Source organism: Archocentrus centrarchus, unplaced genomic scaffold (genome assembly GCF_007364275.1).
Source record: "Archocentrus centrarchus isolate MPI-CPG fArcCen1 unplaced genomic scaffold, fArcCen1 scaffold_32_ctg1, whole genome shotgun sequence".
Taxonomy (NCBI): domain Eukaryota; kingdom Metazoa; phylum Chordata; class Actinopteri; order Cichliformes; family Cichlidae; genus Archocentrus; species Archocentrus centrarchus.
The window spans coordinates 1,743,165-1,758,322 of NW_022060260.1; the positions used below are offsets into that span (position 1 = coordinate 1,743,165).

General features: G+C 43.0%; 1 protein-coding gene and 1 long non-coding RNA gene across 2 annotated transcripts in view; both read right to left on the bottom strand.

Moving 5' to 3' along the window:
- The window catches only part of ccdc102a (coiled-coil domain containing 102A), a 51,784-nt gene that overhangs the window by 7,612 nt on the left and 29,014 nt on the right, over positions 1–15,158 (bottom strand). Inside the window, 2 exon segments of the mRNA XM_030724085.1 lie at positions 1,926–1,955; positions 1,958–2,098. Coding sequence (XP_030579945.1) covers positions 1,926–1,955; positions 1,958–2,098 — 171 coding nt within the window.
- LOC115776485 (uncharacterized) lies at positions 9,205–14,825 on the bottom strand. Its single transcript, XR_004019461.1, has 4 exons — positions 14,502–14,825; positions 13,102–13,208; positions 10,957–11,053; positions 9,205–9,354 (listed from the first exon to the last, which is right to left on the bottom strand). It is a non-coding gene; the product is annotated as an uncharacterized LOC115776485 (long non-coding RNA).

Sequence of the window (15,158 nt, forward strand, 5' to 3'; positions counted from 1 at the left end):
GTGCTGTGGGCGTATGGGGTGTCTGATCTGTTGGTATGAGCTATTCATTCCTACCAGGTGGAGAGCCCAAGGTCAGACCAAGGACACACTGGAGAGATTATCTCTCTCTGAAAACCCTTTGAACTAAATCTCCAATGCTTCATTTTTATATCTTTATTATACTGAATCCATCCATCCATTCGCTTCCGCTTATCCTGGGGGGCTGGAGCCTATCCCAGCTGTCATAGGGCGAGGCAGGGTACACCCTGAACAGGTTGCCAGCCTGTCACAGGGCTAACACAGAGAGACAAACAACCTTTCACACTCACATTCACGCTCTCTTTCACACCTATGGGCAATTTAGAGTGGCCAATTAACCTAACCCCAGTAAGTGCATGTGTTTGGAATGTGGGAGGAAACCGGAATACCCGGAGGAAACCCACGCAAGCACGGGGAGAACATGCAAACTCCACACAGAGAGAGGGAGAGGCCTGGGCCAAGGTGGAATCGAACCCAGAGCTTTCAGATGTTATTCTAACTGTGATGCTCTATCATATCATCATATATTCAATTTAATCAAAAAATTATGAAATTTATGTTGGTTGGGTGATCAGTGGATTTGTCAGTGGGCTAGTCTGCTGGGTTAATCAGCTGATCCAAAATGCTGCAGCTAGAGTACTGACAGGGACTAGAAAGAGAGAGCAGATTTCTCCCATATTGGCTTCTCTTCATTGGCTCCCTGTTAAATCTACAACAGAATTTAAAATTCTTCTCCTCACATACAAGGTCTTGAATAATCAGGCCCCATCTTATCTCACAGACCTCATAGTACCATATCACCCCAACAGAGCACTTCACTCTCAGACTGCTGGCTTACTTGTGGTTCCTAGGATACTTAAGAGTAGAATGGGAGGCAGAGCCTTCAGCTTTCAGGCCCCTCTTCTGTGGAACCAGCTCCCAGCTTGGATTCAGGAGACAGACACCCTCTCTATTTTTAAGATTAGGCTTAAAACTTTCCTTTTTGATCAAGCTTATAGTTAGGGCTGGATCAGATGACCCTGAACCCTCCCTTGGTTATGCTGCTATAGGCCTAGGCTGCTGGGGGGTTCCCCTAATGCACCGTTTCTTTTCATTCACCTTATTTACTTTGTTTATACCCCACTCTACATTTAATCATTAGGTATTATTAATCTCTGGCTCTCTTCCACAGAGTGTCTTTTGTCCTGTCTCTCTTCCCTCATGCCCAGCCGGGGGTGACTGCCCCCCCGAGCCTGGTTCTGCTGGAGGTTTCTTCCTGTTAAAAGGGAGTTTTAACAGTGTTGCTCATAGGGGGTCGTCTGACTGTTGGGTTTTCTCTGTATTATTGTAGGGTCTTTACTTTAAAATATAAAGCATCTTGAGCTGACTGTTGTTGTGATTTGGCGCTATATAAATCAAACTGAATTGAATTGAATTGGTTGTCTGTAGGTCAGATGATTGGTTGATTGGTTAGTATGTTTGGCTGCTGGTTGGTTGTTTTTTGGAATGATTAGTAGGGTTCAGGTCTGATTGGTTGGCTAGTCTGTTCTGTTGGTCCATTGATGGTTGGTTATCTGTTTGCTTGGTGTGTTAGTTGGATGGCTGGTTGATCGATTGGCTTGTGTATTGTTGGTTTCTCAATTGGTTTGTTGGAAGTGACATGGTTGGTTGGTCTCAATTGGTTTGTTGGAAGTGACAACTGGTTGGTTGATTGGTTGGACAGTTGTTTGTTGATTGGTCTGATGGTTAGCGTAAGATCTGATGGGTTGGGTGGTCTGTCAGTCGGTCGGCTTACTATTTGGAATGAGTCGTGGAGATTTGGGCTAGGTCAATAGTCAGAAGCTGGATAAGTAGATAAGAGCAACAATAATCCGTGACTTTCATTTTGAACCGCCCAAATACAAACACCCATACAGCCATGTTCCTACCTCGTCCTCAGCCTGTCCCAGTTCTTTTTTTTAAGCTCCTCCACCCTCAGTCGTAACTTTTTAACTTCTGCCTCATGGCTCTCAACTCTCCGGTTGGCGTGGGCGAGCTCTGCCGTCTTCTCCTGGAATTGCTTCTTTAGCTTAGCATGGATGTGGCGAAGGTCAGCCAGCTCCTGTGGACAAAGAAAGAGGACAGACTCAGAGACTGACATTTCCACCACAGAATCGCAGAGCTGATTCACCAGCTCTTCTGTCATTGATTGACCACGACCATGATCTAGCTCAGGGGTGGGCAATTCCAGGCCTCGAGGGCCGGTGTCCTGCAGGTTTTAGATGTGTCCCTGATCCAACACACCTGAATCAAATGGCTGAATTACCTCCTCAGTATGCAGTCAAGTTCTCCAGAGTCCTGCTAATGACTTCTATATTTGACTCAAATGTGTTGAAGCAGAGACACATCTAAAACCTGCAGGACACCGGCCCTCGAGGCCTGGAGTTGCCCACCCCTGATCTAGCTGCTGCAGCTTAATCCATCTGCATCACTATGTGTGATCCTGCTGAGTGCATATCCAGTTGCATTCAGAGGGCAGAACAGGACATCCCCGTGTAGCAGGATATCTATTAATGTTGTCAAGCTGCACAGAGAGATGAGCTCAATGGGAATTATTGACCAAATTTAAATCAGCAGTGGTTTCGGTTTTTATAGATGGTGAAGTTTCTGCTCGACCTTGTGATATAAAGGGTCATAAAAGACAAAAAAAATCCAAATGAAAAAGAAAATCAAATTCAGTTAGTTTAAAAAAAAAACATATTGAGCTGAGTGTGCTGATTATTGAATATTTTAAAAGAATCTATAAGTCATGAGTGCTTGAATAAATAAATATCAGCCGTGTATTGATGCACCTTTACAAAAACAGTTCAGAAGCTCTGGCATGAGGATTACATGAAACTCTGAAAGACTTTAAAGCATGAATTTTCTAATCATGTGCTCTACAGCACACACTCCAGCTTTCTGAAGCTTTGCAGCTGCGGGCAGAAGCAGCCCACAGCATCTGTGAGGAGCATCACAATGTAAAATCATCTCTTTGTGAGGGTGTAATTGCAGGTAGTTGTGGTCATGGTCAGGTTTAGTACAACAAAAGCTCCACTTGACTGGCTTCCACTTGGAAAAGTCGGCACTTGGAGCTAATAGCATGATTAATAATGCACCACTGTCACTCATTACACTTTCATGTAGTCCAATGGTGTGGACTCAGCCCCCCCCTCTCTCTGCAGGCTAATGGCTCCCCAGACAGAGCAGCTTCCAAGAAGCTTTTCCGAACTTACGATGGAGAGAAATGAGATGCGTACAGTAATAATAAAAGACCGAGGAGTGGGAACATCCTTATTTATTTAGATCTGTATTTCTGCTCTACAGCTTTATTAGGTATTAAATTATTATTTTATTAATAACTTCTATCTCCTCCATCTGATATATTCTCACTGAGATGGCACACGGAGACTATTTGATTGGAGGAGGAATTTGTGATCAATCTGTTGTTCAAATAATAACAAATTCCTTCAGACTCTGCACACAGTCCTCCTCCCCTCCCCCCCTCAGCGAATATTTAAATGATGAACGGTGCACAAATACAAGTGCAAGCTCAGAGCCAGATCAAACAAAGAGAACGGAGAGGGGATGATTAAAAGAGAGGGGGTGGGGTCTGGAGATGGGGATGGGGGGGCAGATGAGGAGTGGAGGGTGGCAGGTGGTAATTGGAGAGGTGGTATTTCGCAGGATGGAAAGGTGAAGCATAAGAACAAAGATAACTGGCAGAGCGCAGCCTGTCTGCAGGAGAGGGGGGCGAGGAAGTCGGGCAAGGCCGAAACTCACGAGGTCAGCAACACGTCTGACATGACTGCTCTGCTTTGGTGAGCTCTTTACTCGTAAAGGGATAACTTTCTGACGGCACCGCCCTGTGGCATCTTTAAAAAGAGGCCACAACAAAGTAGTGTCTTATAAAATATAACGCACGGTTTCCTTTATTCTGTAGCAAACTGAAGTAAACAGTGCAACAAATCCAGAAAAGACTGTGCAGTTTGCACTTCCTGTTCCATCATCTCAAAATGCCTGACATAAAGCTTCAGACGTCTGCATGTTTTGTTCCCCAACATAAAATATGCCAGTAGATCTTTTTTTTTTATCTCCTCTCTGTGACCTCATCCAGATCCAGGAGTAGAAAAACTGTGATAAACTGAGTGTTTAGAGCAGCCTGACCGTTTGGCTTGTAGAGATTACTGTACATAAACCAATTAGAAACTTTGGTCATATTTAATATGAAAACCAGTAGTATAGGAGAAATACGAAGAAAAACAGAATAGATCCAATTTTAACAGGGATTAAATTACAAAAGGTGGAAGACAGACGAAGACCAGAAGTAAAATATTAAATAACATTAATATTAAAATAATAAAGACACAGGAGGTATTAAATACTTTCAAAATAAAACTGGAAATGGAGAATAACCAAACTCAAAAACATAATTGCTGCCCCTCCCTGAGCCTGAATCTGTTGGAGGTCTTCCCGTTAAAAAGGCAATTTTTTCCCCCCACTTTGGCCAAGTGCTGCTCACAGGGGATTGGCTGGTTGCCGGGGTTCCCGCTAATACTGCAGGAAGCTTACCTTACCATATCAAGAGCCTTAAGATGATAACTAAATAAAACCGAATTGAATTTTCTCTGTGATGTTTTTCTGAAAGTGCAGAACAAAGACACTTACACTGCTGGGTCACCAGCAGCCTTTTCTCTGCCCTCTGTTCAGATAATATAATGAGGCTGAAAACCTGCTGAGACCTGCAGCTCTCCTCACAAAAACTGCTCTGAAATCAATGAAGAATTGGACCTATGAGCAGAATCCATAAAGATATCAGCATCACTAAAATCTTATCAATATCCATGCTTATTTCAGTTACCTGTACTCAATTTGAACTCAGTTAATTTATTGCAGGTGATTTAATTTTAATATTTGCAGTCACAGAAGTGTGAGGATTTTCTGCTTTTATCTGTAGCAGGTCAGAAACCTCAATATTCTCCACAGGCTCATCATTTCCAGACTATGACTGTCTGAGAGGGGAGGAGGCGGGGGCGAGGGGCTGGGAGTCCCTGACTCCATTAAACATGGATTACAGGACGGTCTACGAGCAGGAATGTTTGCTTTGTGCGTTGTGTGTTGTGCCAAAACATCAAAGCACAATGTGTGTGTTTCTGTGTGTTACGCCACACTGCCTGTTAAATGTTTCTCCTTGACTGCAAAGACCCTGAAGTCTGCTGCTACATCTGTTCACATAAAACAAAGACACACACACACACACACACACACACACACACACACACACACACACACACACACACACACACACACACACACACACACACACAGATGTGTTTACACATGCATCACCTTAACAAAACGTTGCTTTACTGTGAAGAGGAAAAGAAAAAGAACCCGATGTAGAAATCACTACAGCTCATTTAAACTGGCGTGAACACACACACACACACACACACACACACTGGATATGCTCTCCCTTCCCCCTCTGTCATGGTGAATTTAGCATTAATTTAGACAGTAAAGTCTCTCTCACACACACACAGACGATGAAGAGGAGAATTGGTTTTATAATGAGGGCTGTCCTGGAGTCGTACAGTGGGGGAGGGGCTTGTGTGCGGCTCTCAGGATTGGTTAGATGATATCAGCTCAATGAAGGAAGAAAATGTAAAGAGACAGAGAGAGGGTGGAAAAAAATAATAACATGAAAGGTTAGAAAAATGAGAACAATCATGCAAATGGAGGACGAGTGAGCAGCTCACACATCCTGTCAGACCGAGATTTCTGTAAATTAAACACGTGTGTGTGTGTGTGTGTGTGTGTGTGTGTCTGAGTGAGTGAGTGAGTGAGAGAGATAAGCTTCTAAAGGTGCAATTTTTAGTATCTATAAACATGATTTATGATATCCTAAATCTACCTGTCACAACACTGACATACACAGATTGGAACACTGGCAGCCCAAATATGTCTCATTTTTTAATTTTTATTTATTTATTTGGTCTGAGAGAACCACACCAGTCAGACAATCCCCTTGCTCTTATTTAGCAGTTCTATTACTGCTAACCAGCACGCACCGGCCTTTCCTGTCCCATGTTTTCTCCATCAGTTGGCTTGCTGACCAGGTCCTTCACAAAAGTCTATCTCAGCAAAAGTGTTCAGTCCCAGTGCCACAGGTGTATAAAATCAGTCACCCAGCCTGCAGTCTGCCTTTACAAATACATATGAAAGAATGGGTCGCTCTAAAGAGGGGGTGCTGTGACCGAGGGTGGGGCTGTGACCGAGGGGGTGCTGTGACCGAGGGGGTGCTGTGACTGGATGCCGCCGCTGCAGGAAGTCAGTTTGTGAAATTTCTTCCCTCCTGGATCAGCGTGGTGGTGTTATTGCAAAGTGGAAGCATTCAGGAACCACAGCAGCTCAGCCATGTAGTCTCAGTAAAGAGCGAGACAAGTTCAGCCTTAGAGCCCAACCTAATTCACAGCCGTGAAAATCGCATCACTTTTCTTGTGTAATAGACACCATGCAGTGAAATAGTGATAGAAAACTTTGCGTTGAGATGGCAGAGTCACGCCCTTCTGCCGCTTTTGTCACGTGTTCTTGGTTCCAGACCGGCTAGCTTGCGGTGCTGGAGTTGTAACCGTTTTTTGGTCGAGCACTGAGTGAGTTCGCAGTGGAAGAAACGCTGAAAGTGGTGCTTCAGTACTGGTTTCATTTTTGGAGGCTGATGGCTGGTCTGAACCCGTTTTCATTGATTTGCTTCTTTATATTTGGATCTTGTGTCAATAGTTAATTGTATTTGTGTATCATTTAACCATGTATCATTTTGTGTTGACCATTTATCTGTTTCCTCAGTATAATTGTGGAGTTTTCAGGTTTAAATACATGGATTGAAATGTGTCCCACCACTGCTTTTTGTCAGGGTCAGTAATGAGTGTGTGTACAGTTTTTCTAATGTTGGTCTAATTTATGACTGATTCAGGTTGAATTAAAGCTCTTTGTTAAGATATCAGTTCATGTCTTTGCCAACAGGCTGTATGGTTCATTTAAGCCGCTGACCTTCATCTGGCCTCTGTGGCTTAACTCGATCAATTCTGGCCAAACCAGGTTTGCCTAACGCAGCACAGCGCCACCTCTCACTCTTAAATTATGCACCAAACCAGCAGAAGTTCAACTGGAAAAAACACAAATTGACTGATGTTACTAAACCTTAGATTTAATTTTTACTTTCAGAAAAACACTCATTTCACAAAAGAGCAGACTCTTTATTCTTCTCCCGTCTTTTCCTCCTCTCCCTCTTCTTCTTTAATATTCCTCTTCATCACCGCAGTCATCCTCTCACCTCTGAAACTATGAGCTCATTCAAGCTGTTGTTCTGCTCAAACATAATGTCTGTAATTATTGTTCTCTCTCTGACTTCCTTTGATTCATTATGTCGAATTTCTACTCTGTGTGTGTGTGTGTGTGTGTGTGTGTGTGTGTGTGTGTGTGTGTGTGTGAGTGTGTGAGTGTGTGTGTGTGTCTGTGTGTTAAATGCAACATTAAATAAACCTGACATCTTCATAAATAACCTTGTGGGATGGGTGGTAATGGAGGCCATTTACATTGACAAACACTTCCACACACACTCACAGGTGGTTTTTGTTCTGCCACCCAACCTTCAGCTTAATGAGGCCATTTAAGAAGACCAGAGATCATTACACACACACACACACACACACACACACACACACATACGTACTTTGGCCACCTTAGGGGTCACCTGACACAACACCCCACCTTTGGGGATGCACCTATTTCTACATGGTTTAGAGAGAAACTGACAACTTTACCCCATGTAAATGAATGTGACAATTACAAAAATCACACTAGTTTTTTGATTAGAGCTTGTTTTGTCCAGTCTGATTTTTCACCCTGAGATTGGGGACATATGATATTTAAGCAACCTTAGGGGACTTGGGTCATACACAAATCTGACACAACTCATCTTTGGGGTCTTGTGCTTTGCAATTCAGAGAATCAATACCTTGAGCTTGGTCTTACCTCCCCAAAGAGGAATTATTTGAACTGCAGGGGACAAATATACCTGATATCATTTTAACTGAACTAACTGAATATATACAAAACGTGATGACAGTTTAATCTATTGTGACAGCCCAATGGCCCTTCTTTAAGACATGCATGGGTTTTTTTTTTTTTTGTTTTGTTTTGTTTGTTTTTTATAGCTTACCCCCACATCCTGCCATGTGAAGACCAGTGGGATTCCATGGATTTGGCACTTCGAGTTCAGCCCCTGTATTGCTTGTCTTATGGGCCATACAAAAATACCAGTATAGGAGTTGAAAGAACTGTCCTTTACAGCATATTTCAGCCTGACATGTGGCATACTTATCCTCCTCACTCAGTAATTCCACAGGTAGTTTAACCTCATGTCAGGAACCCAGCCGGGAGAAGAAACTGCCAGGACGAGGATTCCCTGAAGTGGAAAACCCTAAAACTAACCCTGGTGTAGTAAGTCAGACCAGCTGGCTAAACCTGGTGGATCTGGATGGCTGGCTGTTTGTTGTTGGAATTTTAGCACAAGTTGTTTGGAAGTGCTGGGCACACATTCTCGTTTTGAGCCTGCTTTGACTGGGAAACACAGATTGGAGGTTCTTTTTTGGGTCGCTTTGTTTGAACTGACTGAATTAGATTGTTTTTAATTCTGTATTTAAGGTTGTTAAGTCCTTATGTTACTTACATGCTTTGTCAGGTTTGTAAAATCTTACATCAGTAGGGAGACCTGGGTGGCACCTTACTTTAAAGCAAACCGTTGCACTATGACAAGTAAATGTTACACCCAAAAAGAAGGTGACATACATGCAGATACACTGAGAATAAGGTTTGAGGAGAATGATCTTTGTTGCAGCCTCACTTGTCTTTTATTGACAAAAGGCAAAACAAACTACAAAATAAACTGAGAAAAAGACAAAAGAAGCCTGTAAGCCAAAACAATTTGAACATGTGTGATGTAATAACTTACATAAACTTTGTTTTAAACATCAAGAAATCATTGTGATGCTTAACTGAACTTAGTTTAGAACATTAATACTATGAACATGGGAGACAGCAGAGATAGCAAAGTCCTTACTTAGAGGCTTGTCTGTCTTTTTAGGGTAGTGATCCTGTTCTGACATAGTTTTTGACATCCGCCCATGTTCGATCCTTTAATGCCAGTGTTTCCGTTTGTAAAAACCCATGCAGTCGCTCTTGCCTAGAACCATGAATGTTCTGATGAACTTCATCAGGTGTTTCTCAACCGCATTCACTTCTCCTACGTCCATTTGTGTCTGGGCTTTTCTACTCATTCTGTAAAGAAGAAAATAAATGCAGCTTTATATAATAAATCTGTAACACATGCAGATAAAGCCATTATCAATAAACACAGAATTACAGATGTAACCATAAAATTGGCCAATAAAAATGGGATCTATTGTATTGGAATATCATGGTATTGACAGTAATCTCAAAGAAACGTTATTTCAGGGAGAAAGAGGAACATTTATCCAGAGAAAGTATTTTGCGGGTGATTGCCAAAGTGTGGATGAACTGTATGTCACCCTGAGATGACAGCTGTAGGGCCAGATTTACTTTGAGCATGTGCTTACAGTCATAGCATTAGTGCAGCTTTGTGGACACAGGGCAGATAAAGAGGAAAACAACATAAAGCATCAAGTGACCCACTATATAAATGGTAAATGGACTAGTTCTTATATAGCGCTTTTCTACTCTGAGCACTCAAAGCGCTTATACAACACGTTTTACATTTACCCATTCACACCCATTCGTACAAGCACTTCCCTATGTAACTAAGCTAAGGGCTTTTATTTTTTAATTGTCTAACATTCACACACATTCATACTCCAACGCTTGCGAGAGCAACTTATACTTTCAATTCCTGACTGCAATTCCTTTTCCTGGCTGCCCGGAGCAGCCAGATTTTGAACCACCAACCTTCAACCTAGGTGACCTGCTCTACTTCCCGAGCCTCAGCCACACACAACCAATTAGTGCACAATGGACAAAAACAGGCGCTGTATTAGAATTCAGTCCAGCACAAAAACTCATTTTATCAGTTCAACAGATTGACCCTCTAACCAAAGGTGATCACCGCCAATTAACCTGTTACCTGCTCTTAATTGCAGTGAACAGCTGGTTAACACTGATCATATCACGGCTTAGATGTCAGAGCAAGCGTAATTTGAATTATGGTAATTACACGAATGTTTCTCCAATCTGAAACATCCAAACGTTTTCTGAAAGCTGAGAAATTGTGCTTCACCCAACATAGGCTTATTAAAGTAATTGTTGCTGAAAGTCTGTGAACGGCAAGGACACTATACTGTTTTGTACCAAGCACAAATACTAATACATAAAGTGGTCCATACAATGGGGACACTCAACACTGGACACACACACACACAAAGTCCATGATCTAAAATGGGGACGTTTGTGTGATTGGACCACTTTGTCATCCATATTTAGAAGTCTATAATATCAGATCATGTCAGGATATTGCTTCGTGGGCACGAGAAACCCACTGGGTTACAACATGCACTCATACATCCACTGATCAGGTGGTGACCTCAGCATAAACCAAAGGACAAAACAAAATGATCAACTATGATCCATAAGTTACAATTAACAGCATTCAACTTGAACACTGAAGAATTCATACATTCAGAAGCAGGCCAAGGACTGTGCTGCTAGAACAGGTAATAATTGTACTAGTTTTGTATCCTGAGGCGTTGCCACATGGATGATTTCTGTAGTTCAGATGTCTGAATCTCTGCTATGAATATGAATAAGAGGACAATGACTGCCCTGTACTGAGAATGTGTTTTGTTGGCATCTGACCGAAGTATACATAAGTACATAACTGTTTGTCTTTGTAGTTGCAATGTCACGTACCTTATTTGCAGTGGTACCAAGTGTGAGACAGGAAGTAGTGACTGGTCGGTGGCGCTTGAGACATCAGCCATGTCATGTCCACATTTGAAGCAGAAACCTGCAGTTCAACAAAGGGATAACATGAAGACACACTCCTACCAAAAACCAGTAAGACGCACACATGATTAAAGTCTCATCGATCGGTTCTGTAAAGGATGCTCTGTGACTAGTGAGTGAAGGTAGCCTAAAATGACAGCATACTGTAAGCTCCAAACATCAAAAGAAAGATGCACTATAATGTGAACACTATACTGTTTTTGTACCAAGCATAAATGACAGCTGACATGCTCCTGTTAGGGGCTCGACACATGGGGAGTGACGTCGCTCGATCTCCATTCATTACCTCCACCAAGGAGGTTATGTTTTCGGTCGCGTTGGTTTGTTTGTCTGTCTGTTTGTCAGCAGGATTACTCCAAAAGTTATGAATGGATTTCGCTGAAATTTTGTGGAGTGGTTGGAAATGACAAGAGGAAGAAGTGATTAAATTTTGGCGTGTGATCCGGATCACGATCTGGATCCAGGAATTTTTTTAAAGATTCTTCACTATTGCGGGATACAGGCAGAGCCTTCCCCTTTAAGAATGTAGCCTTATGGGAAATGTATTTCAAGGCACAGGTTGTATGTTGTAGGCTGAGAGACACCGCCCACTTTTCTCTGCTCCGTGTATGTGTGTGTATGCGGGCTAGCGCGGTAGACAAGCACGAGGGAAAAAGTGTGTTCGGTGGCGGTGGAAAAAGGAATAAAAGTTCTGTTGCTAAAATCCTTCGACTTGCTGCATTTCTCCGCCTTGCTGAAGCTGACCCACATGGATGAGCAAGATAGTTACCAGCCACGAGCCAAGCGAAGTAGAAACCAGAGGTCTCCCTACTACGGTTGGGAGCCGCGATCTGGTCGAGGGTAACACACTATGCGGCATAGGGGGTTATTGTTGTCTGGGAAAGATGAAAGATTATTTCACAGTATTCAGATACACGTATTGCAGCGTCAGTGACCCTATGGTCTTGGCGGAGGTTTGTGCTCTCTGAGTGCTTCTAGTTTCCTATGGAACTTGTGTGATGAGGCGGCAATCGCTTGGCACAATTTCCATAGGAAATGAATGGAGTGGGAGCGACGTCACTCCCCGTGTGTCGAGCCCCTTAGAGTTAAACATGCTGAAACACTAATCCATAAAGCGGTCCATACAGCCGGGGAAACTCGACACACACATACAAAGTTGATGATCCAAAATGGGGACTTCTGTGTGACTGAACTGCTTTATCAAAATGAATAATCCTGTCCATACAACCGGGGACACTCGACACACACACACACAAAGTCCATGATCCAAAATGGGGACGTCTGTGTGACTGAACTGCTTTATCAAAAATGAATAATCCTGTCCATACAACCGGGGAAACTCGACACACACACACACAAAGTCCATGATCCAAAATGGGGACGTCTGTGTGACTGAACTGCTTTATCAAAAATGAATAATCCTGTCCATACAACCGGGGACACTCGACACACACACACAAAGTCCATGATCCAAAATGGGGATGTCTGTGTGACTGAACTGCTTTATCAAAAATGAATAATCCTGTCCATACAACCGGGGACACTCGACACACACACACACAAAGTCCATGATCCAAATGGGGACGTTGTGTGATTGGACCTCGTTGCCATCCATATTTAAAAGTCTATAATATCAGATCATGTCAGGATATTGCTACGTGGGCACGAGAAACCCACTGGGTTACAACATGCACTCATACATCCACTGATCAGGTGGTGACCTCAGCATAAACCAAAGGACAAAACAAAATGATCAACTATGATCCATAAGTTACAATTAACAGCATTCAACTTGAACACTGAAGAATTCATACATTCAGAAGCAGGCCAAGGACTGTGCTGCTAGAACAGGTAATAATTGTACTAGTTTTGTATCCTGAGGCGTTTGCCACATGGATGATTTCTGTAGTTCAGATGTCTGAATCTCTGCTATGAATATGAATAAGAGGACAATGACTGCCCTGTACTAAGAATGTGTTTTGTTGGCATCTGACCGAAGTATATATAAGTACATAAACTGTTTGTCTTTGTAGTTGCAATGTCACGTACCTTATTTGCAGTGGAGGGCAGTGGTATCAAGTGTGAGACAGAAAGTAGTGACTGGTCGGTGGCGTTTGAGACATCAGCCATGTCATGTCCACATTTGAAGCAGAAACCTGCAGTTCAACAAGGGATAACATGAAGACACACTCCTACCAAAAACCAGTAAAGACGTACACATGATTAAAGTCTCATCGATCAGTTCTGTAAAAGATGCTCTGTGACTAGTGAGTGAAGGTAGCCTAAAATGACAGCATACTGCAGGGGTCTTCAACTCCAGGCCTCGAGAGCCGGTGTCCTGCAGGTTTTAGATGTGTCTCTGCTTCAACACATCTGAGTCAAATATAGAAGTCATTAGCAGGACTCTGGAGAACTTGACTGCATACTGAGGAGGTAATTCAGCCATTTGATTCAGGTGTGTTGGATCAGGGACACATCTAAAACCTGCAGGACACCAGCTCTCGAGGCCTGGAGTTGAAGACCCCTGGCATACTGTAAGCTCCAAACATCAAAAGAAAGATGCACTATAATGTGAACACTATACTGTTTTTGTACCAAGCATAAATGACAGCTGACATGCTCCTGTTAGGGGCTCGACACACGGGGAGTGACGTCGCTCACTCCCCGTGTGTCGAGCCCCTTAGAGTTAAACATGCTCAAACACTAAGCCATAAAGCAGTCCATACAACGGGACACTCGACACACACACACACACAAAGCCCATGATCCAAAATCGGGATGTTTACATGATTGGGCCGCTCTATCAAAAATGAATAATCCTGTCCATACAACGGGACACTCGACACACACACACACACAAGTCCATGATCCAAAATGGGGACGTTTGTGTGACTGAACTGCTTTATCAAAATGAATAATCCTGTCCATACAACCGGGGACACTCGACACACACACACAAAGTCCATGATCCAAAATGGGGACGTTTGTGTGACTGAACCTCTTTGCCATCCATATTCAGAAGTCTATAATATCAGATCATGTCAGGATATTGCTACGTGGGCACGAGAAACCCACTGGGTTACAACGTGCACTCATACATTCACTGTTCAGGCGGTGACCTCAGCATAAACTAAGGGACAAAACAAAATGATCAACTATGATCCATAAGTTACAATTAACAGCATTCAACTTGAACACTGAAGAATTCATACATTCAGAAGCAGGCCAAGAACTGTGCCTGCTAGAAGAGGTAATAATTGTACTAGTTTTGTATCCTGAGGCGTTTGCCACATGGATGATTTCTGTAGTTCAGATGTCTGAATTTCTGCTATGAATATGAATAAGAGGACAATAACTACGCTTGTACTGAGAATGTATTTTGTTGGCATCTGACCAAAGTATATGTAAGTACATAAACTGTTTGTCTTTGTAGTTGCAATGTCACGTACCTTATTTGCAGTGGAGGGCAGTGGTATCAAGTGCGAGGCAGGAAGTAGTGACTGGTCGGTGGCGCCTGAGACATCAGCAATGTCATGTCCACATTTGAAGCAGAAACCTGCAGTTCAACAAAGGGATAGCATGAAGACACACTCCTACCAAAAACCAGTAAAGACGTACACATGATTAAAGTCTCATCGATCGGTTCTGTAAAGGATGCTCTGTGACTACGTGAGTGAAGGTACCCTAAAATGACAGCATACTGTAAGCTCCAAACATCAAAAGAAAGATGCACTATAATGTGAACACTATACTGTTTTTGTACCAAGCATAAATGACAGCTGACACGTTCTTGTTAGGGGCTCGACACACGGGGAGTGACGTCGCTCGCTCTCCATTCATTTACTATGGAACTTGTGCCAAGCAATTGTCGCCTCATCACACAAGTTCCATAGGAAATGAATGGAGCGGGCGCGATGTCACTCCCTGTGTGTCAAGCCCCTTAGTGTTTCCAAGATGGTTGCAATCAGGGGTCTTGTGTGGCGCTGAGCACCTGTGGAGCAAATACTGGTAGGGATATTTCCCTTCTAATCATGCCCCGTGATTGGTAGGGACATAACAGACGTCATTTGATGTTTCACGGGAGGTGCAGGTCAGGTTACAGTGTA